Source organism: Capricornis sumatraensis, chromosome 2, assembly GCF_032405125.1.
Source record: "Capricornis sumatraensis isolate serow.1 chromosome 2, serow.2, whole genome shotgun sequence".
NCBI lineage: Eukaryota > Metazoa > Chordata > Mammalia > Artiodactyla > Bovidae > Capricornis > Capricornis sumatraensis.
In genome coordinates, this window is record NC_091070.1 from 48,250,742 (window position 1) to 48,270,096 (window position 19,355).

The following is a 19,355-nucleotide window of genomic DNA, read 5'->3' on the forward strand; positions in this document are numbered from 1 at the left end:
GTTCGATGCATGAAACAGGGTGCTCAGGGCTGGTGCACTGGGATGACCCTGAGGGATGGGATGGGGAGGGAGAGTCAGGATGGGGAACACATGTAATAAAAAGAAAAAGAAAAAAAACATATACACTACCATGTGTAAAATAAGATCGCTAGTGGGAAGCTGCTGTATAACACAGGGAGTTCAGCTCAGCTCTGTGGCAAGTGAGGGGGGTGGGGTGGGGGGTTGGGTGGAAGGGAGACTCATGAGGGAGGAGAGATACACACACACACACACACACACACACACACACACACGGCTGATTCACATTGATGTATTGTGGAAACCAACACAACATGTAAAGCAATTAACCTCCAATTAAAAAAAATACTAACCATCCAACAGTTTGCCATGATACACTGCCATCCCAGCTACCCGACCAATAAACTTGAAATAAGAAAGGTGATCTTCATTACACAGTCCAGAATTGGGATTTATCTGTAGGGTATAATTATCCCTGTAAAGACAACCACATTTAAATGCTCTCTTCTATATTTCATATAAAAAATTTAATATGACAATTAATTGTAAAATGTCTCCCTCTTTTTACAGTTGTTCAACTCTATTACAACCATATTAGATCCCTGGATTTAATGGTTTTAAAAATAGTCATTTTGTTCAAAAGGTGGAAACAATCCAAATGTTTTTGAAAGTTAAATGGATAAATAAATGTGGTATAGACACATAATGGGATATTAGCCTTCAAAAGGAAGGAAATTCTACCACATACTACTACATGGATAAACTTTGAGAACACTATGCTAATGAAGTTAAGTCAGTTAAGTCAAATACTGTATGATTCTACTTATACAAGGTACTGAGAATAATCCAGTTCATAGAAACAGAAAGTGGAATGGTTAATGCCAGGGAATAGGGGAGATCACGCTTAAAGGATACAGTTTCAGTGTGGGATGATGAAAAAGTTCTGGAGGTAGATGGTGGTGATGGTTGCACAACAATGAATGCATGTAACATGATAAGAATGGTAAATTTCATGTTATGTATATTTCACTGTAACTTTTAAAAGTTATTTCTGAAACAACATTAGTTACCCTCTCCCCTTTTCTGGCACGTTGTGACTTACATTTCCCTCCCATCACATTACTCTGTTATTTTCAAAACAGTGATTTTTTTTTTTTCTGTACAGTCATTGTAAAGGTACTTACGTAGCAGAATATTCAAACAACCCATAATAAGGGTTAAACATTTCCTTTGAAATCAGAAAGAACCATTCTCTGGCAACTCCTCCATAATCTAGTCCCTTTTCACCATCAAACTCAATCCACAGTCTAGCCTTGAGGAAGTCTGCTCTCTTGACCCCCATAATCCTCCTGTAAGAGTCCTCAAGAACAGTTGCACGGCGAAGTTTCATTTCAAATTTGTTTGGAATGTCATTCTGAAAATCCAGAGAAGAGAGACTGTTTAAATCAGTTCAACACACATTTCTGTCATGAACGTTATAAAATTCACTGCATTCTATTCCTGTGCCCAAGATCCTTTTTCAGGGAAAACAGGCCTAGGTATATTGTCTTGTACTCCCTCAACAGTATTAAAGAACTCATGCATTTTCTCTAGTCACGTAATAACAAAGACTTCTCATTTTCACTGAAGAAGCAGCTATTGATGGTGACAGTAACACTCATATGAAGGCATTTCATGAGCAGTCATTTCCACCTTAAGATCCAAGAAAGATATTCTGTGACCGACAGTCAGTCAAGTCACTGCCTGCTATCAATACTTGTTTGCCTGTCAGCTTAGGGTTCTCCCCTGCCCTCCATATTTCCTCTCTGGAGCCTGTCTACTTCACTCATTAACAGGTGCTAACTTTTACAGACTGTGCCAACACTGTTCCCAGAATTTTAATGGGTTAACTCATTTACTCCTCATAACAACACTATAAAGAGCCTACTATTATTGTCTTCATTTTATGGATGAAGAAACTAAAGATACAAGTTAAGAAAGTCTTAGCTTCTGAGCCTCTGTTCTTTTTTTCTTTTTCCTCTGTTCTTAATGAATGAGCTACATTGCCTCATTTATCTTTTGTACATAATTTGCTTATATGACAAATGTAGATAACTATGCTTTTAGGCAGACCTTACTGTAAATTATATAGAAATATATCTGAATATTTTATTTTTGAGTACTCTGCGTGCAGTGTTCCAGTGGAAACCATGAAAAGAAAACATGCCATCAACATTCTGTAGAATCAAGAAAAGGAAAGAGGATTAGCTCTAAATCAATTTCACTCACAAAATACTTAGGAAAAGTGGGAAAGCCCTTAGAAACATAATGATATAAGCAGGTTATATAAGCAATATAAGTATAACATAAGTTTTGTGGAGAATTAAACCCATGTGCCACAACTACTGAGGCTGAGGGCTGCAAGTGAAGTATGGTATACATCCTCCCTGTGTGAGCAGCAGAGGAAGTAAACCATAAACAATTTCCTCTGCTGCTTGTGCAATTTAAAAAACTGGTAAGACTGGACAAAAGCAATTTTATGATTTTAGACAGTGGGCAAGCCACTAGTGCAGGTAAGTGACTCAACAAGCACTTACTCAAGGCCCACTCTGGGCCAGGTCCATGCTATAGGTAGGTACTGCAAAGAACCCAGAGATGGGAGGAAAAGGGAATGAAAACATGGCATAAAATGTGGTCACTTCTTCACAGGGAGTTTACAATGTGGTGTGTGTGTGAGAAACAAATGTAAATGTTACTAATTCTGAGATTTAAAAGAGTAGAAACATTGCTAACAACAGAAACAGAAGCAAAGTTTTGTAGGCAAAAAAAACAAAAACAAAAAAACGAGCTATTAATTACAAGTGAGACAACCAAGGAGGCTTCGAGAGAAAGTCCTGTCTGGGGTGGGAAGGGAGAGAAGGGCTGAGGAACAGCAAGCAGGGAGAAGGGTCCCAGCCATCTGAGAGCTGGATGGTACAGAAGGGGGAGGGGAAGAAGAGAGGGATTCGGGTAGAAGGAGTTGCAGAAGCACTCTGAGGCCGCAGGGTAGAACAGTGTAGACAGTGTGAAGGCTGCCTAGGAAGAGCTGCTGAGCAGGAAGTCACAGGATCAGACTGCTAGCTACATCCTCAGAGGCTGACACCAGCAGATCTAAAAGGTATTTCAATGGAGCTTTCCCAGTGGCTCAGCGGGTAAAGACTCTGCCTGCAATGCAGGAGACACAGGACCTTGGGGTTCAATCCTTGGGTTGGGAAGATCCCCTGGAGGAGGAAATGGCAACCAACTCCAGTATTCTTGCCTGGAAAATCCCATGGACAGAGGAGCCTGGAAGGCTACAGTCCATGGGTTCTCAAAGAGTTGGAAATGACTAAGCAACTAAGCACACATGAGGGGAGACAAAAGACACACCGGTCAGTGAAAGACCCCTGAAACAGCCTGAGTGACAGAAAATGAATGGACCCTCTGAGTGAGCGACAGCAACAGAAGGGAGGCCACAGGAGCAATTTCCACATCTGAGCTGAGTGGTGGATCATGCATGGATTCTGGAGTCAGGTGACCCTGTGTTCAAGTCCTGGCTTCAGCTTGCACATCTTTTCTAAGACTTAATTACCTCATCTATAAAATAGGGACGATAAAAGTATTTACCCTTAGGGAGCTCTTTCAGGAATAACTGGGACAATGCATTGCATGTGCTGACACAGTGCCTGGCACACAGTGATCTCAATAATGATTAGCCACCCTTAATCCAAACTAATGACATGTTAAGGATGAGGTGGAGGGAAACGATAAAGGCACCTCAAGGCTTTGGAGCACTGCTTCACACATTGTTATCTCCTCCTTGATGTTCTGCTCTTTTGCTGTGATGTGATGTGTCCAGACAGGTGTCTTATTTCTTAAATCCTGCTTGGGACGTTTTGTTAAAACTGAGGATTCAGATTCTCGGCCTCTTCCTTGGGCTTTTCTTCTGGAACAGCTTCATGTCTCTTATCTTTTCTTTCATAATTTCACCTTCTTATATACCTTTCTTGCATTCTGGGTAATTTCTTCTCTTAATCCCCAATCTGGTATGTCATGTGAGTTAGGAGGATGGACTCTGGCATTGCACCACTTGGTTTGTATCTGGCTTTGCTGCTAATAACCATGGAACTGGATCACATTGCCTAGTTTTTCTGGGCCTCAGCTTCCTCAACTCTAAGATGTGATAATAATAGTCCTTCATTATAGTAGTAATGGATAATAATAGTCCCTTCATTATAGAGTTATTACAGAGATTACACAAGGATCATACATGTAACTTAAGGAAAATGCCTAGTATGTGGTCAGAACTCAATAAAAATTACTACTTTCATTATGGTTTTGTGTTCTGTGACCTGCTGCTTAGAGAATATCAACCATTAGACACTGTAACATGTTTATAAGTGTTCAGACTGGCAAACAGAGAAGCTAACACTTCTATTCCACCAGTGTCTTGTCATTAAGAGTGAAGATATTTACCATATAAATAATTCAAAACAGACTTAGAATGCCAAAGAATGTTAAGAAGTAGAAAACAAATTTCCAGAGCAATTTTAAAACAAGGTTATTATTGAAGATGCATTTAAAACACTGAAGATATTTTTAGATTTTATTAAGGCATATTTGCACTAAATAAGTACTGTAGTTCATTTCTGTCCTGTTTTGGATGAGAAAAATTTGTGGCAGCAGAAACTATCTTGAATCTTTGGAAAACCAGGCTTCCAGCTTGGAAGGCAAGGAAGTGTAACCCAACGTAGCCACCTAGTGGCAGTACTCCTAAACTGCAGGCAAGGGGAGAAGCCTGAGCAAATCAGAAAGGTGTTAAAAAACGGTCATCCCTCTCTCAGATACAGAGAACAGGGCTTCCTTGGGGGCTCAGTAATAAAGATTCCACCTGCCAATGGAGGAGACATGGGTTTGATCCCTGGTTCTGGAAGATCCCACATGCCACGGGCAACTGATCCTGTGCGCGGCAACTACTGAACGTGTGCTCTAGAGCCCAGGAACCACAACTGCTGAGACCATGTGCCCTAAGAGCCCCAGTGCCACCACAAGAGAGGCCACCAAAATGAGAAGCCCTAGCACTGCCGTGAAGAGAAAGAAGCCCCTGCAACAAAGACCCAGCGCAGCCAAAGAGAGAGAGAGAGAGAGAACAACTAGTGGTTATGGGCAGGGGGAGGGGCAATACAGAGGTGGGGGAAAAAGGGGTTATTATGGACTTATATAAAACCATGTGTATATTGTCAGCCTGCTTATTTAACTTCTATGCAGAGTACATCATGAGAAACGCTGGGCTGGAAGAAGCACAAGCTGGAATCAAGACTGCTGGGAGAAATATCAATAACCTCAGATATGCAGATGACACCACCCTTATGGCAGAAAGTGAAGAGGAACTCAAAAGCCTCTTGATGAAAGTGAAAGAGGAGAGTGAAAAAGTTGGCTGAAAGTTCAACATTCAGAAAACGAAGATCATGGCATCCGGTCCCATCACTTCATGGGAAGTAGATGGGGAAACAGTGGAAACAGTGTCAGACTTTATTTGGGGGGGCTCCAAAATCACTGCAGATGGTGAGTGCAGCCATGAAATTAAAAGATGCTTACTCCTTGGAAGAAAAGTTATGACCAACCTAGATAGCATATTCAAAGACAGAGACATTACTTTGCCGACTAAGGTCCGTTTAGTCAAGGCTATGGTTTTTCCAGTAGTCATGTATGGATGTGAGAGTTGGACTGTGAAGAAGGCTGAGCACCAAAGAATTAATGCTTTTGAACTGTGGTGTTGGAGAATACTTTTCAGAGTCCCTTAGACTGCAAGGAGATCCAACCAGTCATTCTGAAGGAGATCAGCCCTGGGATTTCTTTGGAAGGACTGATGCTGAGGCTGAAACTCCAATACTTTGGCCACCTCATGAGAAGCGTTGACCCATTGGAAAACACTTTGATGCTGGGAGGGATTGGGGGCAGGAGGAGAAGGGGACGACCGAGGATGAGATGGCTGGATGGCATCACTGACTCGATGGATGTGAATCTGAGTGAACTCCGGGAGATGGTGATGGACAGGGAGGCCTGGCGTGCTGCGATACATGGAGTCGCAAAGAGTCGGACACGACTGAGTGACTGAAGTGAAGTGATGTGTATGAAACCTCTGAAAACTGTAAAGCATTATGGAACTTAAAGGCTCTTTCAATTTTAAAAAAGCAATTACTTAAAAAAACTGTCATAACCAAGAGAAATGAAATAGATGGGCAGATTTAGTTCCAAACACACTGAATTTGTGGTGATGGAAAAAGTGTTGTGAATATATCTGATAAGCAAAAGGAGATAAACAACAAGAGGACTGCTCCAATCACAGCTGTACATTCAAATTATGCAGAGATGTATTATAATGAAGTTGTAAAGAATGAATGACTAACAATGGAAAACAGGAGTCCAAGTAGAAGCAGAATCCAGAGAGTCCTCCTATACAAGCAAAGTCTAGGCCACAGGATAATCTCCTGAGTTACTCTTGCTCAGTTTCTACAAAACCCAAGCCCCACAAACCCAGGAGGAACTCAAGTTAGAGCTCTTCAATAGCAAATTTTTAAAACTATTTTCTCTATTTGAAAAATACAGACATAAAATAACTAGACTCTAATCATATATTACAGCTACTCAAAAAATAAGCATCCTTTCCCTAAAAGAAGCTATCCAAAATTGTTCATATATAATAAATTCTCTATTACTTTTTCAAATGTACTTCCCATGCTTTCAGCCCATATGACAAACATTCCTAAGAACTCATTATAAGTATCACTAACCTGCTTCTTCAACTTTCTTCGGAAGAACTCATACTTTCTTTTGTAATCCCTGGAGTAGGGCACTGCCTTGAGTTAAAAATTTTGGAAAAATAAAGAAGGTTTAAGTTGTTTTATTCTGGAACAATTTAAAAAACTCCCCTCTGGGTATTTTATGAACATAAGTTAAAGGCATTAAAAGAGAATATTTGGAAAGAAAAGTTTAATTCAAAGAAAAAGAAATATAAAACTTAAAAAATTTTAATTTCTCTGTTTAAGATAAAATTGTATCCAGCAATTCTTATGGCTGCAATTTTCATCATGCAGTATTCTTGAAATGCAATAGGCCAGAAACAGAAATGTCTTCCAAGTAAAGAAATATTAGAAATGAAAATTTCCATTTCTAAAGAGACTTTCAAAGTGATTTCTCCATTAAAGGAACAATTTGAAAAATGTACTTTTTCCTTGAACTCTGAGGAGTTGCCTTTTTTATCCATTACTTTAAAAGACTAAACATGGAGTCACAAGAGTAATCTAAAAGAATTGTATCTTCAATTTTACTTATTTTTGTGAATTAGAAAACAATTATAACCTGAAAAAGAAGCTATATAAAAGAGGAAATTTATTTTCCTATCATTAAACTGATTCAAGAGTAGTATAAACATTCATACATAGTAATACTTGTACTTTAAATATGAATGTCTTATATACCAGTATTTACAATGATTTCAACCAAAAAGTTCAAGACATGACCCTGATTTGACAAGGCACTGTCGGCTTTCTCATCAGATACACTCTTGGTTCCTATCTGCTTTGCTGAGGATTCCAGCATTCTTTTTTCAGATTATTTCAAGTACTAGTCTGAGCACAGCAGCCTCACTGAGTTAGCTTCACTGAGTTAACTTTCTTGCTCACTGGCATCCCAAGGTGGTTGTGTAGAGTAAAGGTAACTACTTTAAATGCCCTTTTCAAATAACTGAGACTGAGTGTATGGGTGGTGGGGAGAGGAGAGATTTGCAAATGTGCTTTCCTCTCAACACCTTTATTTAGAGCTATACCCTTCATCATCTGTCCTTGAAGACACAAGTAAGAGGACAACCCCATCAGAGGATGCTGATACAAAGAGACTTACTGGTCCAGTTATTGCTACATGCTGCAAACGAGGGTCTTCCCATTGTGTTTTTTTACTATCTGAAGAAAGAGAGAAAAAAAGAGATTCTTTATTCTCATGCAAAAAATTCGATATTACAGAAGATAATGTAATGGGAAAAAAAAATCACACTGTACATACTGTGATTTATGTAAAAGATTCTTCCATCAGTGTGAGTTCTTTCTTCCCATCCTGGCTATAATGAAGAACATATTTCATTTATATTAGGAACAGGTTTTCAGTGTATGGGCAGAAAAATGGTTTTGGTTATATGGTTGATTTAATTTGTATATTCCATTCTTGGTAGAAGACATCAACACTTCAACAATAATATTAATTATAGTTGTGAAAGAACTATTTCATTCCAAAATACAAACGTTTGAGACAGTCAAGTTAGATGGGTAACAGTTCTATAAACTTACAGGTAAAGGCCCCAGGTCACTGGAAGAATCAAGTGATGTCTTTCCTCTCAGATGAGCTGGAATTTTCAGTCTTGGATCTTCCTTTTTTGGTAGAGTAAATAAAGAAAACAATATATACACACAAACTTTAAAATCATGAAAGTCAATCTGTTACTATGTTTTCTAATATCAATGGATTCACTTTCATTTGCTTACTCAATGAAATAATAGGTTCTCATCTAAAATCTCTCCTTCATAGGCTACAATATTCAGTTCTAAGGGACCCTGGCAATCTAGTGGTTAAGACTCCACGCTTCCACCGCAGGGGGCATGGGTTCGATTCCTGACTGGGAAACTAAAATTCTACATACCTTGCGGCAGGTCAAAAAAAATTTTTTTCTTTTTTAATTAAAAAAAATTCAATTAGATCTTGAGAAGGATCCGTATTAACTTACTTGCTCTTTCACACAAACCATTTAGAGTATTTTGCCCACTCTTTAAGGATTATGTCACTACACAGGGCTCTTCTCTAAATAAAAACTGGTGTAAGAGTGGACATAAAGCTGGAGCATGTGTTATTTCTGAGGCCTTGAACATGCTTTTTGGTACCCAGACAGATGCTAAGCTGTTAATTTATTATATATTAATTTATTAATTTTAAGAGATAAGAAGGTAAGCTCAAAAAGGTTATTAAAGCCAACTCAAATTATTGAAAGAAAGAACAAAATTTAATTTATTTGGATTTATTTAAATATTATCATTTCAATATTGTTTTATTAAGTAATGTATTATATAATTTTAATTTAGGCATATTGGTAACTTTTAAATAATTTATTAATCAAAATCTCTGCATTTACTGATAATTTTCAGTAGTTTTTCTATTAGTGGTGAACCAACTACTCAACAACTTTAAGCCTTATCTTAAAATAAAAATACTTATTCTACCTAGCTCATAAGGCTTTCTGAATATTATGAGGTATGGATTCAAAAGTACTTTGGAACTAGAGGCCTCATATAAAGGGAAATGATTATGACTAAATATCTTCCTGGGCATTTATGGCTAGGGAGCTAAAAACTGCAAACACAAGAAACACAAGACTTCCCTGGTAGTTAGGACTCCATACCTTCACTGAAGAGTGGAATGGGTTCAATCTCTGCTTGGGGAGCTAAGATCCCACAAGCCATGTGGCATGGCCAAAAAACAAAACAAAAGCCCACTGCAAACAGGAAGTAAATGTATAGCCTTAAGAATCCCCCCGATATTAAAAATAGGTATAAATATACTGAATATAAATAATACTCTTAAGAATTCAACATATTTTTAAATAAGGACTAGGAATGGATTGGGTAGCCAGCCATTCCCTTCTCCAGGAGATCTTCCAGACCCAGGGATCAAACCCGGGTCTCTACCACACTCCAAGCAGGTTCTTTACCATCCAAACCACCAGGGAAGCCCGTATTAACGTATACTTATAAAGATTATCAAGAACTACACGTAAGTGATTATTACTGTGATTACAAATTTAAACTGGAAGCCACTGAAGTTACCCAGGTGGTGGTTTTGGTGTTGTGGTCAATGAAGAAAGGCCTCCCGTTTGGTGCGTGCCGGACCTCCCAGCCTTTGGGGAGGAATCCTTGCTCCATTTCAGATGGCTGGGTCACCTGTTGTGCTGCGTCACTAGCGGGGGCCTGTGGCTGAGGGCCTGCAGAAGAACCCTGGCTTGACGGCAGCTGACTGGTCTCCACTGTGGCCTAGCACATTAATTCAATTATGTAGTAATGTTTACAGAGAACATACAAATAGCTGTGGTTAAAAAGGTAACTGAATCTGCAAACAGCGCACACACTTATAAACAGGCCTAAAGACTGGAGGCTCATTTCTCCAATAAAGTGCTTTGTCAAAGTTTGTTTTTAAAACAATTTAAAATTTCTCAGCTAATTCTTGAGCAGTAAGATGCGGTTAACAGTCTGTTAACCCTAGTTGCAGGGAAGCCGCACTGACAACTAGAGAAGGTTGTTTTTTGCTCACCCCAAAGACTCACATAGAGTGGGAATTTCCCACACAAAAAATGGGTTCGAATGGTGGTAGACAAGATAAATGGCAAACAGCCACTACAGAAATGGATAACTGAAATGTAATATATTCTTGTGATAAAATAAAAGGCAGCTAAAAAAAAAACCCAATAGATCTATATTTAAACCAACATGATAGGATTTTAAAGCAATAGTGAGCAAAAAATATTTAGAATTACATAATATCTTTGTTAAATTTGACACATGGACATAAATAATATTTTGCATTGTTTAGCTCTCTACTAAGTACATAAAATAGGCAGGAAGAATTCCCAACAAGCTCACAGTGATATTTCCCTCTGGGTAGCAGGGTCAAGTGCTTGATTAAAAGATAAAATCTTTTCCTCTGTATTGTATTTTAAAAAACAAAAAATCTAGAACCAAATACGGTGAGCTGTTAATGGTGGTAAATTAAGTGTTTTAAGAAAATGGATACTTACTATATTATTCTCTGTACTTTTCAGTTTAAAAAAATTTCTCAAGAGAAATTGTGACATTTTGCTAAATGCTTACTTACAAAGAAATATTATTAATACAAAAGGCAAACTGTTGCCAAGGACGCAGTGTCATTATGACAAAGTTCTTTGATAGATGCTAATCACCAAGATTATTTTTAGCAAAATAATGATCTTAACCATTCAAATTACAAAATTACCCAGTAAACCAGATCATTTACTTTGTCCTCCTAGTCCCAAATGGACTTATTTTACCTAATAACCAGTAATGACTCACATATATTAGAGATCTGCAGGAAACGACAGACAGCACCAATATCAGAAAATAATTAGAAGTATCCAGCATCTACTACTAAGTGGTATATTATAACAGCGCCCATAGAAATATGATGGTTTAAGTTACCTAAGAAAACACCATAATGAACAGACTGCATGGTACCTGTACAGTGGGCTTTATCCAGGTAGTAGTTCTGCAATTGTGATCCACATAGTATGATCTTCCTCTTTCATCTTGTTTTTCTTCCCAACCTGGTGGTAATCCAGATGAAGTAGGCAAAAGCTACAGTGAAGAATAACAGAATTAAATATTAATAAGAAAGAATCCTTCTTCTTTATTGTATTTTATCATTACTATTTTTTAAAATATTTATTTATTTGGCTGTGTTGGGCCTTAGCTGTATCACACGGGATCTTGGTTGCTGTATGCAGGATCTTTTAGCTGCAGCATGTGGGCTCCAGTTGCCTAATCAGGACTGAACCCTGTTCCCCTGCATTGCAAGCATGGAATCTTAGCCACTGGACCATCAGGAAAGCTCCCAGAAAGAATCATTTTTAAAGGACCATATCTCCTTTTTCACTGATAACTCTCTTTAAAACGAATCATGTTTTAAACCATACTTTAAAGTGCACAGCATTTCACTTAAAAAAAAAAAACCAACAGAGCAGACAATAATGATGAGTGTGATAACAACATGCAAGTGGTAACAACCACTTACTGCTCTCACACAGACCATGCCATTTCACTGCCACACAAACCTTGATAAGATAATTAAGATTACTGGCCCATTTTACTTACGAGAAAACTGTAGTTTTAGAAAATGGAAGTAATTTCCTAACAGATAACATTGCTATTATGGAGCTGAGATTTGAACACAGGTAGTCAAACCACAGAAATTATCACCCATATGTGCCAAGTCAAAAGTTACCCCTGCTTTCTTTCTGTGAAGGCTGGGGAAGTGCTGATTACTGTAGTTTATTGCTAATGAACAAAAGAGGTCTAGTTTTCCAGGTTTACTGAAAACAGTCCAGGTCTGACCTTCCTTTTGTCTTTTGAGCTAGATTAGACTCTTCAACGTTTGGCCTGGTTCCCTAATGTGTCTTAATATAAAAACTATGACCACTAGTCTGTTCACTAGATACACTGTTCTGTAGATACACAGAGGTAGATGTACGTTGCTGACAGTTGTAATGAGCTCTGAGTCTATAAAATAATGGAATTCAAAGTTGCCCAGTGTTACAAATGTCTAACAGCTAGTGAGTAGATAAATGGGATGGTGTAGACACATCTACAATGATGGACTATCATGAGCTCCTGAAACATGCAGCAACATGGATAAATCTCAAAAACATTGTAGTAAGTGAAAGAGGCCAGATGCATAAGATGGCATACTGTATGATTCCACTTAAACGAAATTCCTAGAAAAGGCAAAACTAGCAACAGAAAGCAGACGAGTAGTCACCTGGGGCTAAGAGTAGGTATTAGGATTAAGAACACTTTTTGTGGTGATGGAAGTATTCTCAAACTTGACCGTGGTAGTGTCTGCACAACTGTATAAATTTACTAAAACTCATTTGTGTACTTAAAAATGGATGGATGTTATGGTATGTAAATTATACCTTAAGAAAGCTTTGTGAAAGCAAAGAAATCTCTAATCAATGTATTAAGAAGGAAAAGGCATGGAAACAGGTTTTCCAGTACATAAAATGTAAATCATCTCTAGATTCTGTAGCTCATTTGGTACACTTAAAAGTGTTTCTTGGATGAGTGCCTGTCAGTGAATCAGAAATTCACCAGTTTCACTGCATAGAGGACAATGCAAAATGCAGTGGGAGAGACGCCTAGGGATCTCAGTTTAAGTGGCTCCAGGTGAGTGGACAGAGGATGACATATCATGGCATTATGGGATGGCATCATCAACTCAACAGACATGAGTCTGAGCAAACTCTGGAGATGGTGAAGGACAGGGAAGTCTGACATGCTGCAGTCCATGGGGTTGCAAAGAGTTGGACACGACTGAGCAACTGAACAACAAGGTGAGTGGAGACGGCTAGACACGGGGCACTAAGTGAGAGGAAGGCTAGGGAGGGCAGTCTTCCTGTGACATCCACCTTCGTGTTGAAGGTTGATACCGACTGGGCCAAACGCACAGGTGGGTGCCCCTACCTCCTTCCTCCGCACAGTGCCCATGTTCCTCTCTGGGTGCAGGGCCACCTTTTTAGATGGATCAGCCAATTCAAGGCCTTTTGAGCCTGTGAATTCCTTTGCTGGAACCCCCATAAAAGTGAAAAAAAAACCCACTTTTCAAAATTAACATATAGGCTGCCATTCAAAAATCACAAACTGTTGGTAGAAAAAAAGTGAGGTGCCCGTGCCAAGTGGGGAAGTGGAGCACGCACACACCCAAAAAGGGAGAGAATTCATAGGAACACAATTTGGAAGAAAGAGCCCAGGCAGGAGTGAAGGTGGTGGTGGTGGGGTAGTTCATAGGTGGCTAAGGGATAGAGGAAGCTCAAGGGGCCAGGAGCCTGGACATTTACATTTGGTTTAAAAAATAAGTGGGGACCATATAAGGAAGAGACAAACTCAAAGCAGTGAAAGTCGCTCAGTAGTATCCAACTCTTTGTGACCCCATGGACTGCAGCCCACCAGGCTCCTCTGTCCATGGGATCCTCCAGGCAAGAATACTGGAGTGGGTAGCTGTTCCCTTCTCCAGGGGATCGTCCCAACCCAGGGTTCAAACCCAGGTGAGAGTTGAGTCAGAAAGAGGATGGAGGCTGGGAGACTAAAAATCCTGAAGCTATAAAGTCTAAGCTCTAGTCAAGGTCATGGCTAGAGATGCTACTGAAGAGGCAGTGGATGGTTTGGCAGCCTGGAAAACAAGACTGAGGCTTACAAACTCCATCCTGGCTGCTGAGCCTGCCGACACGTGTGCACACCCGCCCATATGACCAGCTGTTGATGTAGCTTCATGTCTGGGGCCGAAACAGCTACAAGACACATAGGCTGGGCACAGAGCAGAGGCCCCTGGATACCACAGTCCTGATCAGTAGGCAATACATCCAGCCTGCACAGCACTTCACCTGCCAAGCCTGAATGCCACCCACAGCCACCGGCACATGGGGACTTGGCTTTCTCACTATGAGAGAGACAGTTCTCTGTGTTTTGTCCTTAAAGGGACTACCTACCCCATTCCCCTCCCCTAACCTCATCCCCCAGAGCCCAGATACTATGCTGGAGCAAACGTTCACATTCAGTGTTCCAAAAAGAAAAAAACGTTGCTGAGTCTTATATTTTTATTTAGACTTGAGGAGAGGGGCTAAAACTTACCACAGGAAGTGTAGGCTGTTCCTCAAAAGTATAGGCTTGCAAGCTGCCTCTTCTGCTGGAATGATTCTTATATATAAAAAAAGAACAATGATAACTTTAGGTCTCTGCTTTGTCTCTGAATGGCAGATAAGGTAGTGGGGTGGGTGTGATGGGGAAGAAAAATGAACACCCACTCCACCCACATGGAGATTCTCTCAGCCTTGCTCAACACCAAACACTTTCCAAATTCCAGCTCACAATTCTCCCCCTGAGTCCTAGACCATCTCTTGGACACCTTTTCTTGAATGTCTAACAGAGAGCCCTTTATTGTGTTCAAAACTGGACTCAGTTTTTCCCTGTCCACACCCATTCAAATCCATTCCCTCTCAGGTATGCCTTGTCTTCAGTGGGCAGCCTAAGAGGCCAGCAGCTGACACCCTGATGCAGACAGCAGTCAGTCCCCTGAGTTCTCCCCTCCTGTCCCTTACGGCCAGGTCAGTCACCAGATCCTACTCATTCTATTTCTTTGCAAGCTCTCAAATGCATTTCCCTTGCACTTTAAAAAATTTTTTTCAAGTTTTCATCACTTGTCACTTTGACTATTACTGTGGCAATATCCTAACAGATTTGACTGCTGCAAGTCTTTTTTGCTTAAATCTGCTCTCCATACCACGAGTTGCAGCCAGAGAGCGTTCTGCAGCACAGATTTCATCACCATTCTCTCACTCAGAGCCCTTCAACGACTTCTTCTGTCAGTAGGGTAAAATCTACAGTACAGAACACAATGTGAGTGAGCTTCCAGAAGAGCTCCAGTGAGCTTCCAGGGCTGACTCCAGCCCTCTTACCTCACAAGCCACCCTCTGGACATTCAAGATTGCTTGTTTCCTAGAAATCCAGTATTTTTTCTTTCCTGTGCTTATTTAGGCATGCTGTTGTCACTTTCTGAAATATTTTAGCTTTGTTACTTAATGACATTAACATTTATAATATATGTAGAACTTAATTCAGAGGAGCCACTGTAGGATTGTTTACAAGAACAAAGAACTGTAAACAATCTGAAGACCATCAAAGAAAACTGGAGAAACAGCTTAAAGTTACTTGCACAAGGGAATGATGTTTGATTATTTTGCTGGTAGTGGTTATAAAAAGAGCACCTCTATATTAACTGAAATGGTCCAATGTCTATGATACAGTACATAAAAAAGTTACCAAAAAGTGTGTGCAAGATGATCTCAGGCTAAAAAACTGATATACAAATATGTGTGCATGCATCTTTATGCACACAGAAAATGTTTAAGACTATATATGCCAAACCACTTATACCCTGAGAAAACTATTAACTGAAAAAGATACATGTACCCCACTGCTCACTGCAGCACCACTGACAATGGTAGGATGTGGAAGCAACCTAGATGTCTGACAGATGAATGGATAAAGAAGATGCGGTACATATATGTAATGAAGTAGTATTCAGCCATAAAAGGAATGCATTTGAGACAGTTCTAATAAGGTGGATGAACCTAGAGCCTACTATACAGAGTGAAGTAAGTCAGAAAGAGAAATACAAATATTGAATATTAACATGTATACATGGAAATCTAGAAAAATGGTACTGATGAACCTATTTGCAAGGCACCACAGAGAAGCACACACAGAGAACAGACTTGTGGACATGAGGAGCAGGGGGAAGGAGAGGGTGGGACGAATGGAGAGAGTGGCATGGAAACATACACTATCATATATCTAACAGACAGCCAGTGGGATTTTGCTGTATGATTCAGGGAGCTCAAACTGGTATTCTGTGACAACTGGGGAGGGGATGAAATGGGAGGTGGGAGGGAATTTCAAGAGGAAGGGGATATATGTATACCTATGACTGATTCATGTTGATATATGGCAGAAATCAACACAATATTGTAAAGCAATTACCCTTCAATTAGAAATAAAAAACAAAAAAAAGATATGGTGTGTGTGTGTGTGTGTATGTGTGTGTGTGTGTACACACACACGCTGAAATATTACTCAACCATAAAAAAGAATGAAATAATGCCATTTGCAGCAACATGGACAGACCTAGAGATTATCAAAGAGAAAAAGACCATGTGATATCGCTTACACATGGAATTTAAAATACAACACAAATGAACTTATCGACAAAACAGAAACAGAGTCATAAACAGAGAACAGACTTGTGGTTGCCAAGGGTGAGGAGAATGGGGGAGGGATGGACAGGGAGTTTGGGATTAGCAGATGCAAACTATTAAACGTAGAATGGATAAACAAGAAGGTGCTACTGTATAGTACAGGTAACTATATCCAATATCCTGTGATAAACCATAATGGAAAAGAATATGAAAAAGAATGTGTGTATATATATAACTGAATCACTGTGCTGTACACCAGAAATTAATACAGCATTGTGAATCAACTATATCTCAATAAAATAAATTTAAAAAACAATATATGCCAAACCATTAATGGCAACTGATGGAGCATATGTCAGAGGTAAGACGGAAAACTTGATTTTTATTTTATACACCTCAGTACCGTTTCATTTTTAACCATGACCATACAATACTTTAAAAATAATAAATTAACTTTTTTGAATTAATATGCACATGGTAAGAAATTTGAAAGGTACAAAAGATATATGCTCTGCTCACCCTGTTTCTCTCTTCAGAGCTGAGCAAGGTTACCTAGTTTAGTTTTCAAGAAATATGATACACATATTTATTCTGTCATGTAAATAATTTTATAAATGGTAACACACCAAACATACTGCTCAGTACCTCAGTTTTCCACTGAGCAATATTTCTTTGTTCCATAAAACATATGTATTCAAAGACACTTCATTCTTTTCAGTGACTGCATAGTATGCCATTGTATAGATGCCACCTATTACTTTAGTAATTAAAAAAATAAAAATAACAGGAGGAAAGAGAATAGGATGTCACCAGAAAATCAATATAGCTTATTCTTTAAGTCTTTGATCTTTCCCACTCCTCAAACAAAAACACGAAATGACATGAATGGAAGATAGATGGATGGAAGAAAGGAGGGGAAGGAAGCAGGCAGGCCTATCTGCTCTTGGATATTCACATAGGCATTTACATAAAACTGTCTACACTGAAGCATCATGAGAAAGGTGCTAAAACAGAAGTCCAGATAGTAAGTAGTTTTTGTTGACTTTCTTGTCTCTGTTAATTTACTGTGAAAGCAGCCATGGGCAATACTTAAACAGACGGGTGAACTGTATTCTAGAGATATTTTAACCAGCGTATAACCAATATGTAGTCAGCCCTCCATATTTACTAATGAAAGGAAAGTGCAGAATTCCAAAAGGAAATGACCACAATATCCTTGGACACCTCCTTGTCTTCCATCGAAATGTCTCCTTTGATACAGACGGGAGAGTTAGCCTCAAGGGTCCCATCAGGAGAGTGTATGTTGGAATACTGGCTTTTGGACCCCAGAGATAGCAAGTTTATAGTGGCTTCTGGAGTGAGAAGGTCATCTATCTCCTTGTTTAGTCAAAGTATATCAGCTCTTTTTCACATATGTGTTAGTGACATGTGTGGTATCCCTGAAAAGGAGAAGAGTAACCCCAGCACCCAGGACTTGGCCTGGCACTCATCAGCACAATTCAAGACAAAACCAAGACTACTTTGTAATCATGCCTAAACACAGCAAAACATGAACACTGTCCAAGCCACAAGATACCAAATATCTCCCTATCCTGGCAGATACAAGTGACTGCTGCTTTTGCTAATCATAGCTTTAGCCTTGCTACAGATAAGATTTAAGACACCACATCACAGAATTATCCCTGCTTCCTGATAGCATCCAATATGAGATCCTGCTTCCTTAAACCCTCCTGAAAATCACCTAACACAAGTTGAAATCCTTTAAGTCTTTCAAAACATACTATTACCAAGATGTTCATGGTTTGTATTCCCCTTGCTGAAATGAATAATAAACTCAACTTGTTCAATTACAAGTGTGTTCCTGATAGTCTGTGGCTAAGGGCATTGATTTATGTAATGAATATTTAGACTCCAATGACCATTTGGATTTTCCACAACTCTGCTCCATACTGTTAGTGAGGAAATTTGAAAATGGCCATACTGTAAAGTACAAAAGTCCCTTACACATTATCATGCGCAGTTTAAGACAATATTTTGTCATCACAAGAAAAAAACTGCAAGGTATTATATATTAACTAAACTTACAGTTTTGCAATATATAGATTAAATCATTATGTGGTACACCTTAAACTAACACAATGTATTATGTCAATTATATCCCAACAAAAATGGAGAAAAAAGACAACCTTTTATGTAAAGGTTAGATATTGAATGGAATAATGTATGTTTGTGTGTGTGTGTGAGTACTCAGTTGCTATGTCATGTCTGGTTCTTGCAACCCCATGAACTGTAGCCCACCAGGCTCCTCTGTCCATAGGATTTCCCAGGCAAGAATATTCCCAGGTTGCCATTTCCTTCTCCAGGGGATCTTCCTGACCCAGGGATCAAATCCACACTTCCTGCACTGGCAGGTGGATTCCTGACCACTGCACTACCAGGAAAGTCCACATATATTTATATATAAAATACATATATAATACTTATATATAAAAATATAAAATCCTGAAGCACCACCAAAATCTAAGAAGCATCTTACTGAGTTGGATACTGGCTGGCCAGTGGCTGAATTTCCACCAACAGTGAGTCTGGCATTCAATTCTTCTGCAAGATGAGTCTGGACATCCAAGTTATTTGATGGTGGAGATGAAGGGAAGGCTTGATGGCCGTACATGGTGGCTTCATCTTCTCTTATAATTTCCCAGTTCTAAAATGAACAGAAGCTTAAGCTACATACTTGAATCAATTGCTATAACATATGTCT

The 19,355-nt window shown here is 39.2% G+C and overlaps 1 protein-coding gene across 2 annotated transcripts in view; it reads right to left on the bottom strand.

The window, feature by feature from the left end:
- Positions 1-19,355, bottom strand: part of NEDD4 (NEDD4 E3 ubiquitin protein ligase) — a 91,830-nt gene that overhangs the window by 21,744 nt on the left and 50,731 nt on the right. For both annotated transcript variants that reach the window (XM_068964446.1, XM_068964445.1), the window contains 10 exons: positions 19,131-19,298; positions 14,472-14,537; positions 11,304-11,423; positions 9,885-10,088; positions 8,358-8,438; positions 8,073-8,131; positions 7,918-7,972; positions 6,810-6,875; positions 1,203-1,432; positions 372-493 (listed from right to left, as the gene is read on the bottom strand). In XM_068964446.1, coding sequence (XP_068820547.1) covers positions 372-493; positions 1,203-1,432; positions 6,810-6,875; positions 7,918-7,972; positions 8,073-8,131; positions 8,358-8,438; positions 9,885-10,088; positions 11,304-11,423; positions 14,472-14,537; positions 19,131-19,298 — 1,171 coding nt within the window. The remainder of the gene's footprint in view (positions 1-371; positions 494-1,202; positions 1,433-6,809; positions 6,876-7,917; positions 7,973-8,072; positions 8,132-8,357; positions 8,439-9,884; positions 10,089-11,303; positions 11,424-14,471; positions 14,538-19,130; positions 19,299-19,355) is intronic.